This window comes from Musa acuminata, chromosome BXJ2-6 (assembly GCF_036884655.1).
Source record: "Musa acuminata AAA Group cultivar baxijiao chromosome BXJ2-6, Cavendish_Baxijiao_AAA, whole genome shotgun sequence".
Taxonomy (NCBI): domain Eukaryota; kingdom Viridiplantae; phylum Streptophyta; class Magnoliopsida; order Zingiberales; family Musaceae; genus Musa; species Musa acuminata.
The window spans coordinates 150,518-177,030 of NC_088343.1; the positions used below are offsets into that span (position 1 = coordinate 150,518).

General features: G+C 36.9%; 3 protein-coding genes across 4 annotated transcripts; 2 read left to right on the top strand and 1 right to left on the bottom strand.

Moving 5' to 3' along the window:
• The first annotated feature begins 1,761 nt into the window (after nt 1–1,761).
• LOC135614039 (uncharacterized) lies at nt 1,762–11,100 on the top strand. The gene is made up of 7 exons (XM_065111032.1): nt 1,762–2,433; nt 4,594–4,833; nt 5,650–5,739; nt 6,531–6,680; nt 8,202–8,326; nt 9,932–10,061; nt 10,572–11,100. The coding sequence occupies exons 1-7, from the start codon at nt 1,870–1,872 to the stop codon at nt 10,695–10,697; spliced, it is 1,425 nt and encodes a 474-aa protein (XP_064967104.1). The 5' UTR covers nt 1,762–1,869; the 3' UTR covers nt 10,698–11,100.
• A 1,236-nt stretch (nt 11,101–12,336) lies between these two features.
• On the top strand, nt 12,337–16,750 carry LOC135613372 (structure-specific endonuclease subunit slx1-like). Its single transcript, XM_065110396.1, has 3 exons — nt 12,337–12,720; nt 15,204–15,310; nt 16,424–16,750. The coding sequence occupies exons 1-3, from the start codon at nt 12,467–12,469 to the stop codon at nt 16,594–16,596; spliced, it is 534 nt and encodes a 177-aa protein (XP_064966468.1). The 5' UTR covers nt 12,337–12,466; the 3' UTR covers nt 16,597–16,750.
• A 472-nt stretch (nt 16,751–17,222) lies between these two features.
• Nucleotides 17,223–19,313, bottom strand: LOC103971037 (putative glucan endo-1,3-beta-glucosidase GVI). Of its 2 annotated transcripts, none has more exons than XM_009384971.3 (2): nt 18,988–19,313; nt 17,223–18,261 (listed from the first exon to the last, which is right to left on the bottom strand). In XM_009384971.3, the coding sequence occupies exons 1-2, from the start codon at nt 19,238–19,240 to the stop codon at nt 17,309–17,311; spliced, it is 1,206 nt and encodes a 401-aa protein (XP_009383246.2). In that variant the 5' UTR covers nt 19,241–19,313; the 3' UTR covers nt 17,223–17,308. The 2 variants fall into 2 exon arrangements, with proteins under 2 accessions (XP_009383246.2, XP_009383245.2); XM_009384970.3 differs by having other exon boundaries at nt 17,223–18,264; nt 18,988–19,304.
• Between the last annotated feature and the right edge of the window lie 7,200 nt (nt 19,314–26,513).

A 26,513-nucleotide genomic window follows, 5' to 3' on the forward strand; every position in this document is an offset into this window, starting at 1 on the left:
GACTCAACCAAATTTATTGTGACGCGAACTCGAAAACCTATATTAGACATTTTTAACATTATTTTTTTCCTAAGCAAAAAAAAAAAATTTACTTAATTAAATAATGAGTGATTATACCGTTCTCATCACATTCGACTGAAAACTCAAGTTCACGTGGCTAACTATCATGGATCTAAATTGCTCTAGCAAAATTAATCAACCAATGGATATCTCTATTACCTTCTCTGTATACACGAGAAATCATAAAATTAATAAAAAAAAACATATCAAATAATTAAAAATATATTTGATTATAATTATTCGAGAAAAATACTTTTGATTGAGGATCTCCACTAACATCCACCTCAACATGCAACTACTGAATACCATCTTGTGAGGTTCTATAGAGTCCTGAACTGCATCAGCAGATCTGCAGATGGCAAACAAAGTCCATAGGAGTGATCTAAACCTCCTATTGCAATTTTTTTCATCGCAATAGCCATCGATATTATTGCATTACTCTAATTGTTTCCTCTCCCATCAGGTCATTAAGTATTCTATGAAGCACAATAATTAGATTAGAAGCAGCATAATCGAAGAAGGTGTCCACCACAGTATAACATGCTTCCAGCTGTGTAATACAGTAATGTTTTGTCATTGATGTTCTCATCATTATCACAAGGAGAAAAGAATAAACGAAAAGATAGCACTGAAAAGATATTGGGAGATGCTCTTTAATTTTCCAGAGTTAAGGACTAATCCAATGCCAATTGGTCTAATTGTATGATAAATAAACTTTAATGCTTTTTTTTATGCAGGTTGAACTGATGCGTCGTAGATGGTTAAAATCAATGGACAATTAGGAAACGAATCATAAAATCTAAATTCCGACAAGTAGTTTATCACAAAGAGAAAATCGTGAATGAAAACTCATATTAAATGCAAACATGTGCCAAAAGATCAAATTATAATTTCAAGTAACTTCCATCGACTTGGTCTCTAAGAAGACAAAGCAATTGGATGTTTATAAGAATACATATTCTTTTTTAAAGAAAAATAAAAATATATTTTTCTGCAGCAAATATTTTGCAAACAATCTCTCCCAACATTTTTCTCCTCTTGAATGGGCTCAGACGATATATTTGGGAGGAGGTTATCCAAATGGAAAAATATCAAAGATATTTCAATAACATGATTTTTAGTATATTGGAGAAGACGAGTATGCTTTGCTTTGTTACTTCTCGAATAATGACAAGTATGTTGTGATCTCTTCTAGGCTCAAAAATATCGCTATGTCCTCCTTAAGGATAAGCACGAAACGTATTTGCACTTTGCATTGCATGGATGAGATGCACCTAAAAATCTTGGATTCTCATTGCACGTCATGCACCCGACCGAGACAAGGAAGTTTCCTATAGCAACTCGTGGGGCCCGACATTTACGACCTCAAAATTGTTTTCTTGATTGCCACCTATTTCAAACAATTCAATCCCCATTTGTCAACGTCATTTTCGAATTATAGGAGACAATGAGTTGCGTAACGCATTGAATTTTTTTTTCTCTTAAATATTATGATTGTTTTGTTATTCAACTTTAAGAATTCGCTTAAAATCCTTGCAACAAGTGAATCCATTAGAGACCATCAAAGAACCAACACGCAGCCACCCACCCCAAAGGCCGATAGGGGGGCCCACACGTGTGTGCCCGACTCCGTATGAATTGCGGGGTGGTTCGATTAAATTGAAATACTCATGCTTCTATTTCAATGGGACCGAGAAAGGTCGGAGGGAGCAAAAGCGCACTCCCATTACGAACCCCAACCCGCCTTTCAATCCGATTGTTTCCTTGGAGGAGAACAGAACGCACTGAGGGATTCGGAAACCCTAGCAGATGTTCGTGGAGAGATCCTTCGAGGCGTGGGAGGAAGTGCAGCGCCACGGCCTCGACCTCGCCAATCGCCTCGCGCAGGGCTTCAACGGCCTACTCCAGTCCCACATCGCCCCGCCCACCTTCCCCTGGACCTCACCCCACAAGCTCGAACCTGTCCTTTCTCCTTCCGCCGCTGCCGCCGCTGACGGCGTCTCCGCCATCCTCGACATCGGAAACCGACTCGGCCAGGCCGGCGCCGAGTTCGGCGCCTGCGTCCATGGCGTCGTCAAGCAGTTCTTTAGGCAGCTGCCTGTGCCTTTACGGCACGAGGAGGGGGATGAGAGGCGCACGGCCGTGACAGGCTTGGATTTGTATGGTACGAGGAAGAGGGACGAGAACGTGGAGACGTGCCGCAGCAGTGGTGGCACTGGCGCCGCCGAGGAGTTTGGCTTGGTCGCTGAACAGTTCGGTGGTCGTGGGTTCTTGGAGCCGGTGGCAGCAGTGGGAGGCTTGGATGGGTTGGAAGATGATGATGATGGAGTTGAGCTTGAGTTGAGAACTTCTGGACCTTTCAAAAAACCGCAGGTGTTGCTTACAACATTTATTTTTTGCTGTTTTCTTTTTCTCTTCTTTGTTGGTTTCGTGAAATTTTTTGGACTAATTGTTTTTTTGGTGAATTAAGTGATAGAAATGGGGTAACTCCTATGCAAAGTGTGCATTTAGAGAAAAGGAATGATCTTTTGCTTTAGTTGACCTTATATGCATAGTAAAAAAGTGTTTTTAACCATCATACGTACTTTGATTTGCTTTTGAAATAGGAAAAAAAAAAAAAAACTCTGACCTGATACAAAGCGATTACATGCTTGGATTTTCCATATACATATAAAATACATGCTACTTTTGATTGGTTGGATGCATATAACAAGCTAAGATGCTTAAAAGAATAGTCTGCAATACTAAATTATTTTTTAAGTTTTTGTTCATCATATGATTGGTTTGCCTGATACCAATGTTGCCTATCTTAGTTAAAGACGAGGATAGACACTCAAGTGGACAAACTGTAACAGGATAATAGCTATTTATACAAGGCAATTTTCTTTAGGTAGCCAATGATATGACTTCAAGTAATACATTAATTAAAAAAAGAATTATCTAAATTTCATATATTACCTGGTAATTGAGATATGTTGTTAGGGGCGCACTAGCTTATTACTTGTTAGTTCAGATATGTTGTTGGCCCACTAGCTTATTGTTTGTTATTTGTGCCCTATGACTACCATCGGATGGTTAAGCAACCACTAAATTGGATTCCTTGATAGCCATGGGATGGAGAGAGAGAGAGAGAGAGAGAGAGAGAGAGAGAGAGAGAAGGGAAGGGTTGCGGGATTAATCTTGGGAATAGCTTGCCAGGTTAGGATTTAGTGGACTTGTGGTCTCATGTTTGGGATCACAGGTTCTCTTTCCTATAAAACATGTTATATCATATCTTAAATAATTTTTTATATTTACAAATTTACATAATCTCTAAAAATTTGTCTTCTTATATATAATTTCCCCTTGTTCATAATGACTTTTAGAATCTTTTGAATGTTTATATATCGTCTTATTGTGACCCTTGCAGACTGGGATCTTGTATCGTAGGATTAGTTCTGACTTGCAAACCTTGATTTGAATTTAGCCAACAAAGAGATGCTAATTATGTCACGATCGAGGCTTGATGGGTTAATTGGCCTATCAACTTTGTTTAACCTAAACCACTAATCAAAATGCTTAAGCTAAAGTTAATAGTAGTATACTCATCAGACCTTTATAAGTCAATCTTAATCTTGCGCACTTCTAATGTGGGTCTAATCGGAGTGTTACGAATTATTTTTCAAACTGACCTTTATTAATTTAAAGATTTTGACAATTGATTAAGAAAATATGATGACGTGATCCTTATTCTTCAATTGATAACTACTCCTTATGCTACTTTCTTTTAAAATTGTAAGTCCTAACTATTTGGGTCGGCTATATAGATCTTTTGCCACTATTAAGGCATGTCAAAATCCATGTCTGATTAAGTTAAGAGTATTTGAATCTTTATTTGTAGTTTTTATTAAACTATTTTTAGGTTTTCCTCTATCTCTTTTCATACTACTAATGGTAATCATTTTACCTCTTCTAACTACTAGAACCGTAGATCTCCTAATCACATGTTCATACCATCTTAGACGATTCTCTCTCATTTTGTTCCTTGACAAAATGATGCCTAAATGTTCATGAACAATGATATTTCTTTTCCTTCTTTTCAACTCCAGACATCCATATCAAAATTCTTATCTCAACAATACAAACTTTTTGTGTAAGAATAAACGTCATAACATAAACTTCTTTCTTTCTCATCATGTAGAAGGAATTTGATGGTCTTCCACCATAGTACACTTTTGTTCTCTGTATTAAGTAAACATGAAGTTAATGTAGGAGTTAGACATGTTTTCCTGGCATTATTATATTCTCTGGAAATTTTCTCCAACATAATATTCAATCTTCTTGCTGAATGCTTTTGTTTTGTTGTAATTATTTTACTCAGATAATATACTGCAATGATGTTTCTGTTTTAAGATGAATATCATGTGTCATATTTTTAGAAGGTTCATCAGTCTATGATACTGCTATGAGATCTGAACATTAGTTTTGAGTCTCATTATGTCATATATGATGCATTAGTTAGAAGCTAACTTTGATGTGTGACACATGATGCAGGGCACCATTAATATTACATCAACATATGATAGTATGTCCAATGACATTGAAAGTTCATTGGTCGCAAGGGGAGACATATGGAGAGCAGAGGCATCACACGGTGGGTCCACTTCAAGAAATGAGAGTTCAACTCTATTTCTCATCCAGCTTGGTCCTGTACTATTTGTCCGGAATACTACACTTCTGTTGCCTGTTCATCTATCAAGGCAACACTTGCTTTGGTACGGTTATGACTATAAGGTAAAAAAAAAAAAAATCTTATTTGGAATTTGTCCCACTAGTTTACTTTTTTTTTTGAGTTATTTATTCCATGTCCATCTTTTTATGAGCATCTTTCTCTCTAGTTGCTTAATGCTTATCAGATTTTATTGATTGTAGTATGATTGGTTCTATGTCATTGTTGTTCCAAGAACATAACTCTTTATCTAGCATACTTGAAACATACTAAATATTCCTTTACTGGTCCTGTAATTTGTTCTTCTTTTCTTTGTTTTTATGGCTTTGCTGTACCTAGTTGTAGATTCAATCCCCTGCTTGCACAAAGTTTCCCCTTGCTCCACCTAGTGCAACCTCAACCTATTGGCTCTTTGATAAAAAAAGAATTGTAAATAGATTTTTTCTTTTGATTATTTGCTATCATCCAGAAGCTGGTTAGTTTTCGTAGTTTACAAAGCTTCTGACTTAATATTTTGTAAAATTTGTTACGTTGCAATCAATGCTATGCAAGCTGAAGTTTTTAATTCATTATTTTATTATCTGTTGAAACTTACCGTGTACACTTTTTTTTACATGTCCTGATCTGCATGTAATCAGGTCTGCCATGGTTTCTTTTGCCCTCAGTGTCCTAATTTTCCTTTTAATAGTAGTAAACTGTAGCTTTGGTGGGTTGTTCCCATAGAAGATAATTGCTACCTCTGGTTGCACTTATCCATCAAAATCAATATACTTCGTGCCTTTTTCAATAAAAATTAAGATACTTGGTACCTTTATCAATGGAAACTAATATTTTCTTCTTATCATCCTTATAAAAATACTTATATTGCAATTTGTTTACAGAATGGAATGCATTCCTTGTGTCCAGCTCTATGGTCAAAGCATAGGCGATGGTTGTTGATGTCAATGATCTGTCTTAACCCATTGGTTTGCGTAAGTTCTATTGTGGTGTCTGTATTTATTGTAAGGTTTTAGCCTCTTCTGATGCTTCTATTAATACTTGACTCATTGTTTCCTTTTCTGCTTATTTGGTAAATCATCTTTTCATTTTGAATGATCTCCTTGTGCATCTTTGCACACGTATAGATGAGTTGAGATATTATGAAGCTCAAATATGATGTTTGTTTGTGTTGCAACCACTCAATCCTGCTCTGCATGAAAAACTAGGTGAACATATTTATTATCATCATTCATCTAATATTAATACTAACTGTTATAAATAGTTCAAGCGCATCAATTGGTTATTTTCTATAAAATAAAATATGCTTCCTTGAGGCTTCAACATATTCTTTTGTAAAAAATTGAAATAATACATATAAACCTAGAAAACTTGAAAGAACATGTAAATGCCTTTGACATGGGCATCCACACAATAATCATGTAAATGAAGTTTGAAGTAGGCCATTGAAGACAGAATAACCTGTGACTTGCTGAAGGATACATATGCCAATATCTAACTATGGAGTTCTGCAGGAGGCATATGTAATCTTGTTTTATGAAATAACGTTTCAATCACAATTCACTCCTCATATTGTTCTTTAGCAGTAACCAGTAAGTCCCATTTCAATTCTCAATTTCTGATATAATTTAATAAGAGATATATAGATGTTATGCCAAGCATTATGACCCACATCAATATCTTTTTCGTGTTTGAAGTCTTTCATGCAAATTGATGGAACTATAGACACACTCTGCTTAATATCTTTGATTGTTTTGTTTTCCAGACATTCATGGATTTGCAGTTCCCAAATGGGCAACTAACATATGTGGCTGGTGAGGGGCTGACCACTAGTGCTTTCCTTCCTGTTTTTGGTGGGTTGCTTCAGGCTCAAAGTCAATATCCTGGAGAAACAAAATTCAGCTTCACTTGCAAGGTTGCCCTAATGTCTCAAATTTTGTAGAAAATCTTAGTAGTTTTCTTACTAAGAAACTGGTTTTTCTTCCTAAGATTTGCAATTTACTGCCTAAAGAGCAATGTTGGAGATCTAGGTTATCTTTATTGTCACTAAGTTACAAAATCAATTGAGTTAGAGAAGAGCCTGAATCAATAGTGTGGCTGCAATTTTGCCTAGTCGATTCATCTCAAGGAATAAGTCAAAACACCACCTTAATCTTTCAATTAGAAAAACTTCATGACTTGATTGGTGATCTTAGAGTTGTCTTGTTAGCATTTGAGTTACTGATGCAATCATGGAACCTTGTGCCTTGTTGGAGCACAGATCCATCACTCATGGTGGTTGTCTTTTGTAGTAAATGGAACAACAAGCAAATGGAGAATGAAGTAGTCCTAGTTCCAAAACCGGCGGTTCCGGCTCCATCGAATTTGGCACCGGAACCGAACCAGTTCCAAGCTGTTCCGGTTCAAGAACTGTCAGTTCCAGTTCTGATTCTGAACTGAAACTGCCTATCTCAATTTTTTTGATTTTTTCAAAATTCCCATCCAATTAACCATTTATTGAACTATTGGAAAGGGGTAGATTCATCATTTGCAGGGACATTTAGGTTTTTTTTTTTTTTTTTTTCTAGCTGGTTCGGAATTGAATTTTTTTTTTTTTTTTCTAGCTGGTTCGGAATTGAATCAAAACTGTTTCTGCCAGTTTTAGATTCCAGGAACCAGAACAATCCCTTTCCGGTTCGGTTTGGAACCGCCAAAACGTTGAGGTTCTGGTTCGAATTGGACCATGGCAGGGTCTAGAATGAAGGGGAGTAGAAGACAATAATTTGAAAGAGGGAATAGAATAAGGGAAAAGAAGTTAAAAGGAACATATAAAATAAGGCATATCTGTCCTAGATATTTTTATTCATGAAATATCATAACATTGCCTTAAAACTCGAGTTATGGATTCTATATATAGGTGAACACCATCAGGTCTTTCATTTTACAGAAGGATGCTAACTAGATGAAAAAACAAATAATGATTAGTGTTCCCTCTTATCTGTCCACTTTCCAGATAGCACTTTGACCTCTGATTTCTTGCTTTAATTTCTGGCATTTACCATCAGACATCTATCTTTAAACTGTCGTCAAAAGTCTTGACTTGTCAAAATCACCCGGTTGACTCATCAAATTTCATACTTGAATTCTGAAGATGGCAAAATGAGTTTATTATGATCTTAGTTTTCCAACATCGATCAAGAGTCTCATGTTTGTGACTACCTTACAATAAACAGAAATAGTTATGCAGTATTATGCTATATTGTTTACACATTTCTCAGTTACTGTATTTTAGGTGGTATCCTTTTTAACTGAATTTTCCAATTTTTTGCTTCTGTCTTGTTTTTAAAGTGTCACTGTGCTTACTACTTCCTGCTTCAGTTTATTAAGAAATTTCTTTTCAAGCCCGATGATGTTGCTTACCCTTTGGCTTCAAACAGTTTTCTCTGATTCCTTGCAGAATAAAAGTGGCACTCGTATTATTCCAATGGTTCAGTGGCCTGATAAATCATTTTCACTTGGGGTTGTACAAGATTTAGCTTGGAAGAGATCTGGTCTCATGTTACAACCAACCATCCAATTCAGGTTGCAAATAACTACTTCTGCCAGACATCTTTTCATTTTTAACATACTATTGGCAATAATTTCTTAAAATATGATGATACTTAATTCACTTTTTTCCCCAGTGTTGCCCAATACTTCTTTGTTATGATTATGTTATAATTAACCTATACTCTAGTTGCTTTTGGAGAAGTCTATGTTATATTTGAACACACTGATGCCTTCTTAAATGATAAAATGTCCTTGATTTATTACATGTATGATTTAATAGTATCCTAAGCTAAATATAGTTGACATTTAAGTTTGAGGATGATTAAAAATTGTTACATTTTTTCATGCCTTATCAGTATCATGGAACTGCACCTTAGCTTGCTAATTCAATGCACGCTTCATTCATTGGATGTTTGATTAACATAAACTTGAGTGCTAAAATATAGTCTTTACTTATCTTGTTTTATATGTTTAAAAATGTATACGTCTGGTTCATCTCCGTCAGTATCTTAAACTGCACCTTAGCTTGCCATTTCTGAGTGACTGGCATTTTGCTATTGGCAATAAAAACTTCAAAGAATATGCAAATATATTTTTCTTTGGACAATGCAGATGTAGGTGCTGGTTAAAAAATGGACGAGATAAAATTATTTGATTTTAGATGATGTTTATCTTTATTCATCTTCCTTTGCAGCTGACGTTTTCTTTCTTTCTGAGAATAGTGTGGATAAGTTATGCATGGTTGGATTGCCATTTTTATGGAAGCTCATCTTGGTGCTTAGGAACCACTAAATAGTTATCTTCGGACTTTGTTTATGTGTATGGCCAAACAATGCTTAGTATTTTGCCCATCTAATATGGGAAACCGATCCAAAGGGAATTTATTGCTTGGCAAAGGTCATGGGTGGCTTTCCGCTAGGCTTCTTGTTTGCTATACTTTGCTTCCTCTCATATCTGTTTGAATCTCTGAACCATTACAATGAAGTTTTCCTAGCAACATCTGGAAACTTTTAAATGATAGAGTTTGCATTACCATGACTATTTGCTTCTCCCATTTAGGAAATTATCTTTTTACTGTTGTGCTTAGTTTGGTCAGATGGTTTTATATGCAAAACTTGATTTAATATTCCTTTCCAACTTTTGCTGGATATTCATTTAGGTTTATGATGTAGTTTTTTAATTTAGGCTATAATGATGGAAATTCATGCTACCGCACACCCTTTCCATACATATGCTGTCACCACCTGGAAATAAATGTATAATATAATGACAGATAAATCATTGATCTTCCCTAGACCTCGTGCAATGGGTACACCCTATTTTGGAATGATAGATATATCACTAACTTTATTGCTATGGTGCTTGATAAAATTATTCCCTACTAAGATTTGGTGGGTCTTTTTAGTTTGGTTGCACTTACTGTTCTTAATACAACCAAAATGACATCAGTCAATATATGGATCATGCCTGAATTGCCATACCCCAGCAGTAAATCCTTTTGTGCCATATGAACCGGCCTTTTGTATGTTCTCAGTGTGCTAATTGTCGTTGGTGAAATTGTAATCTGATTGAAGTTTTAGCTAAATTTTCACATAGAAAATTTATTTCACTTATTTGTACTTCTTTTCTTATTGCCAGCTTATGCCCCACATTTGGAGGAAGCAATCCTGGTTTGCAAGCAGAGCTCATACGTTCTATGGACGAGAGACTTAGTCTAAGCTGTGGTTGTTCTGTTATGTCTCATCCAGTTGCCTTTGCATCTATAGCTGTAAGTTAATTGTTCTTGGTTGTGGTTTTGAAATTCTCACAGATAGAAGTGGTAGGAGTCTTTTTTGAAGTTACTGCATATCGTGCGTTTCTGATGTGAAACAAGAGAGAAGAAAAGAGCGAAAAAAGAAGTGCGATATGAGAGAAACAAAAAGAGAACTTTCTCATTTTCAAGAGATAACTAAGAGTTAGTAGTTCAAAATACATAAGTTTGATAAGGTTTCAAAAACAAGAATGCCCCACCAATCTTCCTTCCTTCTCGTTTTATAAATCCCTTGTACATTGAATCCCTCAACCACCTAATTAATGAGTTATAATTTACTAAGAGTCGAGCACAAGTCATTTTCTTGAAATTTGATAGGAATGAGCTTGAAATTTATTGTCTTCGAATTTGGGAACATTCAATGCTCATCATGCACTGTATTGATTTCCCTCGAAGTATTAACCAACATGTTAAGAAGGACAAGATTAGTTTTGGTCTAATATATGCTTTTATCCTTGCAACTCGCAGTTCGGGAGATCCAAGTGGAATGGAAATGCTAGGAAGTCCGGAATAGTTATTAGAGTGGAAACCCCCCTCATCTCTATTGGCAGGCCTTCCTTCTCTGTTCAGTTTAACAGTGGTGTGGACTTCTAATATTTCTCCAGTTCATTGCACAGATCATGTACATATATAAAGCCACAAACCTACATGCATTGGGAAGACGCTCCATCATTATACACAGATTCAACGAAGAAATACTTCTGATACAATGGCAACTTCCCTGCAGCAGCATGCATCAAATTGCTTCACAAGAGGATTGCGAACTGTCTGCGGAGGATACACTGCCGTAAGGCTTGAACCCAATTTTCTTTCAGCCAGTCATTGTAAGAAAGAGCATGCAGTGCACAAGCTTCCTGTCATTCTGGGGTAAGGGAGGATCAACAGTCCTCTCTCTACATAAAGAGGAGTCGGTCATTATCTTTATAATGTATTAATAGCTGTTGGCCATGTTACTAAATAGTGATAGCTAATGATGTAATCCCATGGCAGCCTCTTAGTGCTTGTAAAAATTTTCAGTTATGGGAAAGATCTGCTGATAGAAGAAAAAGAAAAGGGTGAAAGAGAGCGAGAAAAGTAGAAGATAATACAAGAAGATGGATGAGACTGATTGCACTGGCAAAACAAAAGCAGAGATAGAGATAGAGGAGAAGAGAGACATGACGAAGAGAGAAAAATGGTAGAAAAAGAGGTTGAAGGGGGCAATTTGTTTGGATAAATCTTGTTTGGATGTTAATTTTAGTAAAGCAATGATTCATTTTTCTTCCACAAACATAATTAAATGGATATGAGAATATGAGTGACATAATACTGATGGTTTATTTCATGTAATACGACAGATTGATGGATTGGACTTTATTATTAGATTCTCTAATGACACTTATGGTTTGGCAGAAGGTAGATTTAATGAGAACAAGGGGTGTCACGATAGACATCAAGGAAGGACCAAAGGGTTGCTTGATTGATGAGCTATAAACTTGATCTCCATGGAAAATATTTATCATTGTTGGAGTTGATCATGTTGGAATCCTTTCTGATTTAATTTTTGTTGGGACTTCTAGGTCCAATTTTAGATGGATGATGATTTATTATTATAAGGCACATGATGTATTATCTTTTTGAAGTAATATAATTTTCTCTGTTTTTTTGATAAAAAAAAAAAAAAAGGAAAACTAAGGGAAGGTGGAAGAGGAGGGAGAAAAAAAAGATGAAAGAGTAAAGAATAAAGAAAAAAATTAAAGAATAATATTTATCACATATCATAACAAATTATTATTAGGGAAATTAACCTAAAAAAAATTCACTAATTCGGATGATGTCCGTTTATTGAAAATTTGCCTAAGTGTATTTTTATAAAATTTATATTTACTCCGCCATTCCAATCTTTTTTTTTCTTCAAATTTTCTTGAAACGGATTTGATCAATGGATGATTCAGGTCAACCCCGGTTCAAGTTGTGATCCACAGGCTGCCCTCTTCTTCCTCCCTTCTAGAAGGGGAGAAGATCGAATCAGATTGGCTCGATTCAATTTGATCTAATTTAATACAAAATCGTCTAAAAGGTCAAAGGTATATTTATTTATTTAGGAAAAAACGCCCCTTTTCTAAGTAATTTTCATAATTACAACCAGGCGAAGTTTTTTCCAAATATATTATCATAATTATAAAAGTTATATATATATATATATATATATAATATTTATTATTAAAACGATGGTCCGATCAATAACGCAGTTGCGGTAGCGCGCTATTCCTGACATTACCTTCCCAGCATCATTTTCTTTATGTGGTTTGGCTTCCCACAAGGCCACGGGAGTTCTCCCCAAAACAAAGCCAAGTCCTTCCGTCGCACGGCCATCAACGACGATGAGGCTTTCGTCCACGCTTCGATCCGTAAAAGGTTCTCGCCCAATTCACACCAAAAGCACGCCAACCTCTTCCACGGCGTTGTCGCCCTCTTCGCTGTCCTCGACCTCATCCTCCCTCCTCCGCAACCACCACAACAAGAAGAGAGGTGGAAAACAGCAGCGTCCCAAGAACGTTGGGTGGTCGGTCTATCTGATCGTCTCATCCCGCCTGCCGCGGACTTATGTGGGTGTCACCACCAACTTCTTACGCCGGTATTGTTCTATTCTTCCTTTCTCATTTGTTGGGGTGGGGGATTTCGATTGATTTAGCTGAAATAACTCGCACCTTAACGCCCCCATTTGGTTGCTAACGTCGTGGATCAAACGCTTGCCCCGATATTAGCAATGTAATTCCAGGAATTAATGGCTTTGAGGAAAGTAGAATTGCTAACATTTACAGGGAGCATCGGCTAGCTAATTTTGCTCGTGCTACCAAATCTGACATGTTTTGGGAAGGACAACTCCCTTCTGGTTTGGAGGTTTTGATCTCCTCTGATAATAGAGTGGACGGATGTATTTATTCGTTTGAGATCTTTATATAGCTTTCTCCTTGAAAGAAAGCTTGTTAGATATTTGAATGAAAATCTTGATAATTTTAACTGGAAGTTATATTATAGTCATGTTCCAATTTTGTCCACAACTTCAGTTTCTGTTACCTCAATCATACTAGATTGACCATGCCACAGGATCCGGATGTATGATATGCGTTTACACTGTAATGGAAACTTCATGACTTGATTATGGATTATGAGATCTCCATGAGAAACATTTTTTTTTTTAAATGATGGACCTGTTGTAGCATCATCTGAAACCATTGTGTTGCGGTTGATTGACAAGGAAATTGATGTGCTCTTCTATGTCAAATGATGGACATGAAAAGTATGTGCTTTTGTGTCAATGATCTGTCTTTGTTGATGGGAGCTCCGGCGGTCTTCCTATTTTGCAAGGAGGAGATCTGCAACTTGTTATTTTTGAATGATTTGGTCTTGATATTGATTTAGATTGATTCTCTTATGTTAATTAAATTGAGGATCTGTAACTAAGGGTCTGTCATGTACACAATCAAACCGATCAAATCTGGACTTGGATAGCTCCAAATTGCAGAAAACTGCTGCTTGCAGCAAAAAAAAAGCATATTTAGTACCAGTGAAATTTAAAGCCGCAGAAAATTTACATTGATGTAATTTGGCTCTCATAAGCCAAATCACATTATGGTTCTTTTTTGTTTGTCATATCAGGTGCTTATATTTTATGAAATCTAGATCTTCTAGTTGGAGCATCAATATAGCCATTTTGAATTAGCAAGGCCAAATTCTTAAAAGGCTATTTGGCAAGAATGAAAAGAATTGTAGCTCAGAGAATGCATTAAACTTTTAGAAGCTTTGCTTGAAGAAACAACCATATATGTGCACATGAATGATTGAATAAGCAAAGCTTACTATTTCAGCACAATATATTAAAAATAAAAATTCAGTGTTCCTGCTATCATCCTTTCCTTGGATGGTAGAGCATTTCTGCCTGGTGGGAGGTCAGCATTTGGTTGCTACCTTGCACAAAGCTGGTCATTTTCCCCATTGTTGTGATGGATAATTTCACTCCATAGATTATGAATGTAGAATGAGCTTGTGAGCTGTCATGCTTATTTTATTGACCATTCTAAGAAATAAAAAAAAATCATTAATGGTGGAGTCTTTAGCAACTACTATGCTTAAACATGTTTGTTTACTTCGTCTCATTCATTAGATGTGTACAGTTAGATGTCAGATTATGAGGATAGATCTTGGTACACACTGATAAGATTACTTTTTGTGACCTAGGTGACCACAGTTTGAGCCATGAAAATAACTGGTAAGGTTGCATATGTTGATCCTTTCTAGATCCTATATTGGTGCAGGAGCCTCATCATTGGGTTCACCCCTTTAGGGAGGTTGGATGATGTGGCTTGAAAAACAATTTTAAAATCAGTACACATTTTTACTTCCTGGAGATTTTGGTCATTAATCAACCCCATGAAAGTTCTTAAAAGCTTGTTGTTTATACTTTTGTCGGCTTATATTTATGGACCTTATGAAAGTAACTATTTATTTATGGCACAGAAAGTACTAGGCTACCTTAGAAATTAAGGTATTGTCTTAGCTTGTGAGAGTTGGATGTCATAAATGGTCTAGGTGAACATTAGGAAACTCATCTTCAGTAAAATAGTTATTATTCTGATGACATAAACTTTGGAATTTGACTCGATCATATCTCCTTTTTGGTCATTGATTAGTCCCATGGTAGGAAAATTGGCTAGATTGAAGTTTGCATAAATTTGTTTATGCTGTGTTCAACCACCTTGGACTAGTTGCACTTGATAGTAAGTTCTGTAACCACATTAGAAGAAGTAACTATTTGAGAGTGTAGGGACTGTAATCTTCATTCGAATAGCAAAGAATTTTTTTTTTTTTTTTGCAATATTAGTTAGACTGCATCATAAAATAAAGAATGGATAACCATTTTAAGTCGTCAATTTCATAATATTTTGCAATTTCATTATAGATTTAAATTTATTATAATCCTGAAGTAATAGTTTGCATGCCCTTTAACCTGTAACAATTCTATATGACAAAAATATATGCCAATCAATACTGTGATTTGGTTACTTTCAGTGTCACCGTCATTTTCTAATTTATTTAAAGTTGCCAACAATTCTGCAGATTGAAGCAACATAATGGCATATTAAAAGGTGGAGCAAAAGCATGCTCTGCTGGAAGGCCTTGGACCCTTGCATGTATTATTCGAGGATTTAAGGACCGAAGTGAAGGTAAAGAGCTTTGTTTCTTCCTTTATGTCTTCTTATCACTGAGCACATTTTGTTCATTTCATCTTCTTCACGTGTTCTCTATAAAGATGATTAGACACAAAATCAGTCCCCTCCGAGTATTCATCATTCATATATATTTGACTCCACATCCTTTCTGATAACTTGAAGAATGTGGATATACATTCTGCTTATTAAGATCAAGCTCCTCCCAACTTCATAGGGTTTCTCAGTTAAGAGCAGGCTCAATATCAGAAGAATAAAGTAGTTGAGATGATCATCATTTGTCTTTGGACAAGAATGATTGTCTAGTTGAGATCACTGGGATCACCATGGTTGGAACTTAAAAAATTACTTTGAAAGAAAGATTCCTAAAATATTTCACTAAAGCTTGTGATTTTGTTAGGAATTTTATCTTGGTCTATGACTATTTGCCATTTATTGATTATTCCTATCAGGAGAGTTAAAAAAGTCTTATATCTAAATTCCACTAAGCTTATGTGCCATCAGAAAAATCATTAGCAGTTTCCATAGCACTACTCTCCAGACAATGAAGTACCATGCTCTATTCAATAGCTGAAATTGTCTGAATCAGAATGAACTATTGCAGTAAGTTGGGCCACCTACTTCAACTCGACAACAAAAATCTCAGTAGCCTTGCTGGTTACTTGTTACTACCGGTGCAAGTACTCTGTGTAAGTGTAGGTTCACTGTGGTGCAGTATTAAAGGTTTATTAGTGTTTTATTGTAATTTCAACAGATAAGGAGTAAAAATTCCAAGTAAAAAATGGGCAATCAAACGTCAGAATATTGAACTAGAAGTATTACTGCTTCGATAATCTAAAATTTATATTTTGGTAATTATTTGTCTTGCTAATCCTGGCAAAAACTACATTTTGTTATTATTAGAAGTTTGTCCTTACTGTTTGCAATGATTGTAGAACATCAGTAAGAAATTAATTCCATCTTACTTGGGATGGAAACTGAAACTAAGTTTTCTCCCTATTTTTCATAGTTAACTACATCATTGCAAGTTGAGGGACCAAAACTTTGTTACTTTATTCATTGTGTTTTGCTGGACTTCCTCGAATCACTGTTTGCTTGCTTCCCTTGCAGCTTGTGAGTTTGAATCAAAATGGAAGAGTGTCTCACGGAGAATGCCAAGGAAAACGAAGCAAGACTGTGCTGCGAATCCATTATTGGAGCATCGTCGAGCTGCTTTAAACTGTGTTCGAGGATTGTTTGATTGCAGTTACTTGCAAATAGAATGGCAATCAAGCTTATCTTAATATGTAAACGGAACTCATCATCAAGCTGCAAACTCATAGTATCGACAACGAGATCTCTGGTTGGTGGAAAAGGAATCAGTTTAATTATTCTTTATTGTTTGATTAATGTTTGTTGTAACTTGTGAAAGAAAGGAGAATCTAAACTTTTAGATTATATTCAGTTTCCAAATATCTTCTTCCTATTTATTTTATTTTATTTTGCAAAGCTTATTGGTAAAGATAAGATTTGATTCCAAAACATTGCCATCTTTTATCAGGTACGCTATCTAATATTTTTAAGATTTATCATTTTGAATTTTCAACTTCAAGCAAGTCAAGTACATTTTATGACATGACGAAACACATTTGTCCCATGAGATTTTTCAACGATCAACCTTCGTATGAATTCATGGAACAAATCTCAAAGATGAACAATGTTTTTTATCCTTTGATTCTGACGATAAATGTGTTAAATTAGATAGCACATTTATGGGATGAAGTTTAAACTCTTAATTTTTGATAAGTATATTTGGTGCATCATTATTAGATTAAAAAATAAATAAGGATAATTGTACAAATTAAAAACATTTTTAAATTATAATTAGATATTTAATTAAAAGTAAAAAAAATTCTGTAGTAAATAAAGATGAGATTCAATTGTAATTGTATATTTATTAGCAGACATCCTCTAGTAGTACATCAATGATAACAAATTGTTCTTTATACGTTTGCCTCAAGGAGACAAGTTCACATGATACACCTCACGCATATCCGGCCGAAACAGCCCAAAGTTGCGTTCCGTGCCTTCAGGCTTAAGGTTCTCGTTGAACATGGCAAACAGGTACGTCTCCGTCGCCTTCCCCGGCCTCTTCGGCGTCCCACCGCTGCCCGCGACGTGCGCCACCACATTGTTGTTGTACAACCTCGCGTTCTCCACCGTCGCACCCACGCCGCCACCACCTGACGGCCAACCCGTTTCCGACACCACAATGTCCACGTCCGTTCCTCCGCTCTTCTCCAACGCGGCGTACATCGAGTCGATCATGGCGTCGAACAGGTTCGTGTAGCCCAGCGAGCCATCTCGCACGACGACGTCCTGCGCCGTGAAGAGAGCGTAGTCCAGCCGGACGTCACGGGGACTGCCGGCGTAGGCGAAGTAGGGGTACACGTTGACGAGAAGGGGGCTCTTCTTCGCTTGCAGGAACGCCGCTATGGGAGCCATGACGCCCGCTGCGGACTCGGAGAACGCGCCCTGAGACGGAGGGTACGACACGGCAAGCACCTGCGTGGCCACGGCGGTCGTGACCGGGACGTGGAGGTTGGCGGCCCTGAGTGCGCTGTCGAGGTTTCGCATGGCGGGGAGGACGTAGCTGGCTAGCTTTCCTGGTATGACCTCGTTGCCGGCGTTGATGTAGCGGAAGCGGACCGAGCTCGCGTAGGGGGCGACGTTGGTCTGAACCCAGTCGGCGGCGTAGGAGGCGTCGGTGCTGAGCCGTTGGAGTTCTTCGTTGTAGGTTCCGAGGATAACCTCGATGGCGGAACCCTGGAGAGCTTCGAGGACCGTGGCGTTGGGGTTGAACAGCCGCAGCCTTGTGATGCGTCTGGAGGTGTAGAGGGCGATCACTTTGTCCGGGGAAGGGAGGTCGTCCCCAATCAAGCCATAGTTTACGCCGATGACTAGTGCTTCTGCTGCAGAATGAACAGTGACAGCTTCAATCGGTACGTACACCATCTTAATTTTAATGGCTTTGACACAAATGCTATTTGTCGTGAGAAGAAGTTCCTCCGTATCGAAGAAATAATTTAGAGAATTCATGATAAAAATATAACTCCGAGATAGACTTATTTGGTTCGATGCTCTAAAAATATATTTTTTATTATGTTAGAACAAAATAAGAGAAAATGAAAGGGAAGAAGAAGTTGACACCATACAAAATAAATAATATTATACAAACACAAAATAGCAAACGTAAGATTAATGAGGACTAACATTGTTTTGCTTAAGTTCACTAAAATTTTCAAATAAACTACAAACACAAATTTTCTTATACATCTTTACATAATCTTTGATGCATTTCACTCATCGTGAGAATCATATTTAGTGTGTTCTATCACCCTCCTCCTCACTTTTAATTTATATTTTCATATTTGAATGCCTTAAGAATCCATGAATTATCATGCAAGTCTCCTCTTAGCCCTTTGCATTGATTGAAAACTTGCAAATACTATTTCTGAACAGTATAGTGTTGAAATCGCTAAACTCAGTGGCTATATAAGAACAAAGCAAACTGAGAAGAATTTCCTGAGATAACACAACTGGTTTCTCAACTTTAACTTCACCTCATATTTAACTATCAACAAGAACAAAAGAAAAGAATGCTTATCGAACAAAAAAATGAAGGTAAAACATACCTGAGTGAGTTATCCAACAGCAGCCGAGAAGCCACATAGAAACCCCAAGGAACAGCAACATAACTTGGCCCATTCCCACAACTCTCTCTCTCTCTCTCTTTCTATCGTCTTGCTTGCTTGCCTTCTTTCTCCTCTCCAATCTCAATCTCCATGACAAAGCTTTATAGAAATAGAGAGAGAGAGAGAGAGAGAGAGAGAGCCAGCAACCACAACTGCCCACCAAGTCTCTCGACTTAGAACTCCCAGCAATCATCTAGTCAATGATGACAAGTAGAACTGCTCAACAAAACATACAACTTGTCCTATACGACCAGCAAAGTCTGCTCGTAAACAGAAGAAGCAAGTCACCTGCATCTTCAATTGGTCAGACCTTGTCCCCTCCTTCTTCAACTTAACTTAGGTGTGTGCTCTGTGCGAGGTCAAGGAGGACCATTTCAGGACTTTAGGTGTCGAGAAACCCGTGTTTGGTATTAATTTGTCAATGTGGTGTTAGGTTGTAGTTGCCTAACCTTAGCTGGAGTTGCTCGATGTCGTTGCTACGATGATATTATAATGAATTTGCATGAAGGGTAGGAACTAAGTGTATGTGAGGTCGATCTTAAATCGAACCGAGTGTAAGTCAACGTCGTCAGGATCGTAACACATGAGGTTGGACATGTATCAAATGATGTTATTTAGAACCACTGACTTACTCATGTATCAGGCTTTCTCAATAACCTTATGGGAAGCTGCATGTGAAAGTTTTGTCAAACTCTTTCTAGAGTTAATTTCCTCCTTTGGATATTTGGTTAAGGAATTTGAATTAGGCAAGAGGAGAAAAAAAATCCTTAGAGAATTATATAAAAAGATTTAATAATTAGGTCAACTTAGTGACTAATCTAACACCATCCATCCTCATCAACCCCTATATTAGCAGGCTCTAGCGCTTAAGGTTTTTTTACAAAATCATTTCTTAGCCTTTAACTATATTTTTGAAACTTCTACAAAAGGTAAATCACCATATTACAAAGTCACTTCTCAACCTCCAACTACGTTTTTGAAACTTCTACAAGAGGCAAATTGCCATATAATGGTTGAGTCCGTAATTGCTAGAAAGAGAAAACTAAACAAAAAAAAAGAAAAGGAGAAAAGGCCATAGCAATAAATCCCCATAGAAAAATCATAAAATAATAGATCGAAAAGTGATTGAATACCTAATGAATGGGATTTCACTCTACTCGACACCTCCCATACCGAGGTATTTATGTAAATTCGAGGGAAATATATCTTGTGGACACTATGTCCCATAAAAACATCTCCATCTAAAATGAATATAGTTAAATACTATCATTTTCATCAAGACTATGGGCACAATACTGAAGATAACTATAACTTAAAGGAACATATCGAAGAATTAATTCAAAAGAACCATCCATATACATAAGTTTTTGCCTAGGGTTCACGAAACATCAAAAAGATTGGAAGGCCCTTTTCAAGATAAATTGATGTGACAATCAGAGGGTCACGAGTCAAGATTTCGTCACAACGGAGACCAACCGATTGTGTTTAAGGAAGAGACGAAGTATTTAGACCTAGAATATGACGATGCATTGGTAATTTATTTCTGTATGGCTAATGCACTAGTGAAAATGATCTTAATCAATACTAAAAGCTCGACAAACATACTCTACTGCAATGCCTGCCAAAAAATTTGGTCTCTCAATCAAGGATTTACAACTGATCTCTTCAATTTTTACTGAGTTCATAGAAGACTCTATCACTCGATCGAAGACTGTAGATATTTATATCACTTTCAGGTCTAACAATTAATCAAAGATTATAAAAATCATAATTTTTTATAGTTGATATCCTGTCCGTATATAATACCATCGTATAAACAAAACCAAGAAACGATTCAAAAAATTAAGACAATATCATTTGATATCGATCATCACAATTCTCGCCGGACAATAAATGAACCCCAGATAATTCATCTCCAGCAAACCCTCACCTCGACGCAACGGAGTCACTATATGGCCGAACTATGACTATGCAGTCCTCCGGTACATGCATGGGTGTGCCATTGCCGGCTTTCACATGCAAGCAAAGAAGTTGTCAGATCTAACTATTAATCACATTAATTGTTGTTCTCTGTCATTCAACCAGTTCCACTTGCATAGAAGTTAGTGCGTCAGAAAAGCAAGCAAAATCTACCCCCTTCGCTCTATAAATGGTTTAGTCTTAAGTTGACAACAATAGACTACTTGCCAAAGTCAACCAGCAACCAATTATCGAAGAGCCTTCGTGTTCTTCCACAGTTGACATTCCATATTGCATGCATTCAAAGACTCTGAGCATTTCATGTTGATGATCTTGCATTTGAGGATCATTAGGTAACTGAAAGTGTAACTTGCAGATACTTATCCTCTCAATATCACAATGCTCTTTAGCATTACATCTCACTGCCTCAGAAAAACAACAGGCATCATGCATGTAACCCAAATATTTGTCATGAGTGGAGAGAGAACAACAAACAGGATCCAGTTTCCCTTCCACACTGGAGCTTAAGCCACTTTAAATTCTCACATAAATGTATGCAAATCCAAAGAGCCGCATCATTGATGGACAGATTCACACAAAAAAATTAGCTTACGCAGTTAAGTAACTATGATAAACCATCCAAAACACAAAAGTAAGTATAACCTGTAAAGTCTTACAGTAAGCAACTAGCAACGTGAGTGATTCATCTGCCATGCATGATAATGAGACATGAAGAGTGTTGTTATTGTAAGGCACGAACACTAGTAAAGACCATCATCCACTTCAACACAAGGAACCCAGAGAAACTAACAATATTATTTGGACAGCTTTAGTAGGCTGACAAAATTAGACCTGCACAAGCTTTGGGGTTCGAGATGTCATCAGTGCCGTATGCCTGTGGTGTCTTCATCCATCGAACGAAGGCTTCAAGGCAACTTTATTCCACTTCCAACTTAGATCGTAAAGGAACACACTTTGGTGCCTATAATCCTCACCTGGTAATTAGACTTCACCACTACGTACTACATTGTTGTCTGCGAGATCCAACATGAGGTTTCCATAGTATTACGTCAAGATCAAGATCTGTTAACCTCCTCCCATTTCTAGTGTCGTATACCAGTTGGACTCCATAGATCATCAATGAACCTTCCTGGCGAGATGATTCTTCCCTCCGTAACACTTTCGCTTCCTAAACCATACTTGGATCTATCGATGAGTTTGGTTGTATTATTCACGAAGACCATTCTCCAATAGCATTATAATTACCAGATTTATAATCATTTAACTTACTAACGCACTTAATCTTCACACCATTTTCCACTTCAAGAGTGAACAAAATCACCTACTTAAGACAATACACAGCTATGCACACCTTTGGTACTAAGACTGCAAATTTGAGCGACAGCATGAGATAGATCGAAAAAGTTGCACAACCAAACTTACTAGCGAGATCGCCTGTGCATCCTTTGCGCTTCATCAGACGCAATCACGAACGCCATGGCTTTGGGGCTCGTAGTGCAGCGGCGACGGCGAGAACTCTGCAAAACCATCGCGCATTTCTGAGACGTCGAAGTACTCATCCAACTCCCTCACCGGGCTCGTGATCCTTCGACACGCATCGTAGAGCAGATCCGTGCCGCTAGGGTTTGCCCGGGTTGACTCGACGGCCAAGCCCGGGGAGTTAGAGGGAGGGGGATCGCCGGAATCGGTGTCCACCGAGCGATACTTGGAGAAGCCGGCGATGTCGGAGTCCTGGCCGGTGAGCTCCTGGACAACGGAGCGGAACTCGGCGACGCTCGCCTTCACCTTCATGGGGTTGGAGATGTACACCACTTTGATGGGCGTCTTCTTGGCCTTGGATTGCTTGGGGCTCTTCTTCCTGTGGACGCCCAGTCTCTCCATCTCCTTCCTGCGGAGTGAGTGAACTGCTGCTCCACAAATCAAGGCTTGACAGGAGGAAGCGGCAAGTGGTGATGCTGCGAGGATTTACCCTACATAAGTGACTCGGGCTTATTGGATGAAAAGCAAGGAGAAAGATAAAGGGGAGCATGTGATTAAGGAAATGGACTGTGTTGGGAGGGAAGAGAAAGAGAAAGAGAAAGAGAGAGAGAGAGAGAGAGAGAGAGAGGGAGGGAGGCGAGGAGAAAGGTTCCCTCCATCAATGCAGTGGTGACAGGTATTGGCTACGAGTGAACGACAAATGGAGCAATGAATGGGGGCCGATACGTCAGCCAGCTGCCCAGTCCCGACGTCACGGCAGTAAAGGCCTCGCGACTCCACTCGTTTATTGAATTGTAACGTAATTCGTTCTGTCAGGCGCTTTAAATGGTTTTGGAGGAAGGCTTTAAGTGTGTTCAGAAGTATGTCTTCGGCTTCACTGTAGTTTTCTCAGGAGGTATTTTAATTGGGCTCCATTGTTTTGGGTAGTTAACGGTTAAGTCCACCCTTAAATTGGAGGGAGATGCACGAGTCTAAAAACTGACACCTGGATAATCTTACCCGAAGATATCGTACCCAAAACTAATACCCTGATGATCTTAGCTTACGATCTCACACACGACCAGCGCATTTCTTGTTTGGTTTCTTTTGCAGGTCTCTAAAAGACATCACATCCGCTTTAGTTGACTTTAGTATGATTATGATGGTTGTGTGTGTGAGTGTGTGTGTGAAAAAGAGACTTTGATGGCAATTTTATTGCTAGTGAAAGAATTAGGCAAACGTATTTCACTTGTTTTAACAATTTGATCTTCATATTTAACTTTAAGCCAAAGTTTAGTGGTCATTTAAATATCTATCATCCATATCAACACCAAAGGGAAAACACTGGTGGTCATAGGACCTCACCTATGTGAAGAATAAAAAATGTTGTTCAGCTCGAGTAGCTAAGAGGGTCACCTCATCAAATTAGCACTTGAGTCCTACTTAGTCACCTTTACTGATGATGACATAATAAACTTATGCAAGTGTTTGACTAACTTTGATCAAGGTATAGTAGTCAATTATGTAAGCTACATCTGCTTAAAGTATAAATATCACATCTTCTTGCTCATTGCAATCTTTATTCAGAACCTGAAATCATATGAGATGAAATGTAGTCCTAGTGACTGTCCTTTTTGTACCCCAGTAACTCCGAAACTTGCACACTAAGATACACTTTGAGACAACAGTAGAAACTGCTATTCTCTTTATCAGGGAGCAGATCTGAGACAAGGAGGAAATCTGACATGGTTCTTTGAATACCTCATATTATTGATTGTGGTGTCATCACAGAGTCGAAGTTGGTCATCAGGTAAAAAGAAGTAATAAATGAATCACTCGTAGGCTCTAGCATTTAGGCTGAAAGCCAAAGCATGAGTCATGTGCAACCTTTGACAACCTCTTTTAGAGAAATCTCATCTCCAAACCCAAAAAAAAACAGATGACATTGGCTACGTTGTCTTAATCAATGATACTGATAGAGGAAGATGAATTATTGGAAGTGTATGTTTCTTGATATCATATCGACCAAGACATTTGCACATTTATTTTTTGAATTTTTAAGAATAAATGATGAAGATGGGATTCCAACCGGGGCTTTATGATGAACTATCAAAATTTTTACTAAGTTTGCATGTTTGCTAAGCTCAGAAACTTACGAAAAACTTTGATAAATCATCAAAAGGTCTTATGTTTGAATCACGCCTTTGCTACTCATCTTTTGAAAAATAAAATTTAATCCTTTTCCAAATCAATTTTGATAATGAATCGGTTGATAATTGCTTAAAAGAATTTGTGCTGATAACACATTATCACTAATTTTCTTCACTCAAATGATAATTGACTATAATTCTATTATGAGTAAATAATTGTCAAGGAACCAATCCATGAGGATTAAGGATATTATTTGTTTCTTATAAGGAGTACATTATATATCAGGAAGATACAGGAAGATTAGATAGTCTTGCAAAGGAATTCAAGAAAGGAGATGGATCTCCTTATGGCATTAGAGCTAATACAAACTTAAGTTACACTAATTGCAATTCTATCAGTGAGACAAAAAAACCTTTATTTATTTTGAGCTGCAAATTTTGAATAATGAGGTGAAATTAACAACTTTCTAAAAGTAAAAGGATGAATAAAATTTAGGTTTCTGAAATCTATAACTGATGGGTAATAGATTCTTCGGTCTTCCACAAAACAAGGTGTACATGATGGAAGTGATGAAACCTTTCATGATTAAAAGTCCTAGAAACTATATGATTAATTTACATGATAGAAACTTTTCTTTCCTTACAACCTGAAATATATTAACAACATTTTTGTGTAGAAGAACACTCTCTCGAACTCCATGTTCATCACTTGTTCGGATAATTAATTCTTTGTTGAATTATTAAATAAAACTGTATAATTAGAGATAAGAGATTGATTTAAGAGTTTTAGTATAATAGATACATTTGTTTTAGTTAAAATAGTATAATATAGTTTAATGTAATGCATTGAATGTTCAAGAGTGAAAGTGAAATATAATAACGCCAAGAAGACTAAAAGATTAGGGTTTGAGAGATGGTAAGTGATTGGTGATGAATAAAAGTCTTTAGTTATTAGTCTCACTTATCTTCTCTATTATCACTGATTTCTATTTTGTTAAAGTCCACCACCATTCTTCTGAGAAAATTTGCAGCATTCTTGAGCACATTCATACAAAAAAGATCAAGATTTAGTTAGCTTTTTTTTAGAACTCGAGGGAAAATGAGAAGAGAATAGTAGAAGGAATTAGGAGTATTTTCAATTTGCTGTACTTTGGAGTGCTCCAAAAACATCTATTTATATTGACTACAAGATCAAGTATACGTTTTTTTTTTAAATAATAAAAAAATCTATAATTTTTTAATTCTCATTTATTTATTTAAATCTATTTTTTTAATCTTTTATTTTATGTAATTTTAATTATTTGAATTAATCTTAACAGATTTTTGACTATGATCGATCGTAAGATTGATCGGTTGCACATTAGTCTGTTGATCATATATAAACAAGCAATAATTCCAACATGCAATTTGCATCTCTGGGCTTTTAGGAGACATCATTTCCATGTATGAACTGTTTTCTTTGCTTGAATCCCTCCATGTATCGTGCTCTTGGTCATCTGGATAAAAGGTTAAATTTCAATCAATGTAAAAGAATTGGCTTTTACAACTAAAGAAATGCATGATAAGGGAAGATGGTGATCCTAATGATTTGCTAGTACAGGAAAGATGGTGTTCAAGTCACAATTGGGAAAATGATAAGAGAACATTCATGTCTTACGATGATGTGATAAAGATTTAAAGGATGAATAAGGATAGTGTCACGTTACTTAGTGTTTAACAAGTCTATGGTCCTTGGTGTTTGCTCTCATGCATGCTAACTGTAATAAGGTTGACTCAAATTCATTTGATTTAAATATCTCAATACAATTTTCTCTCTCTAACTATCATTTAAATTCCCATTTAGTGCTTTTGATTCTTTTAACTTAACATTCAAATGAC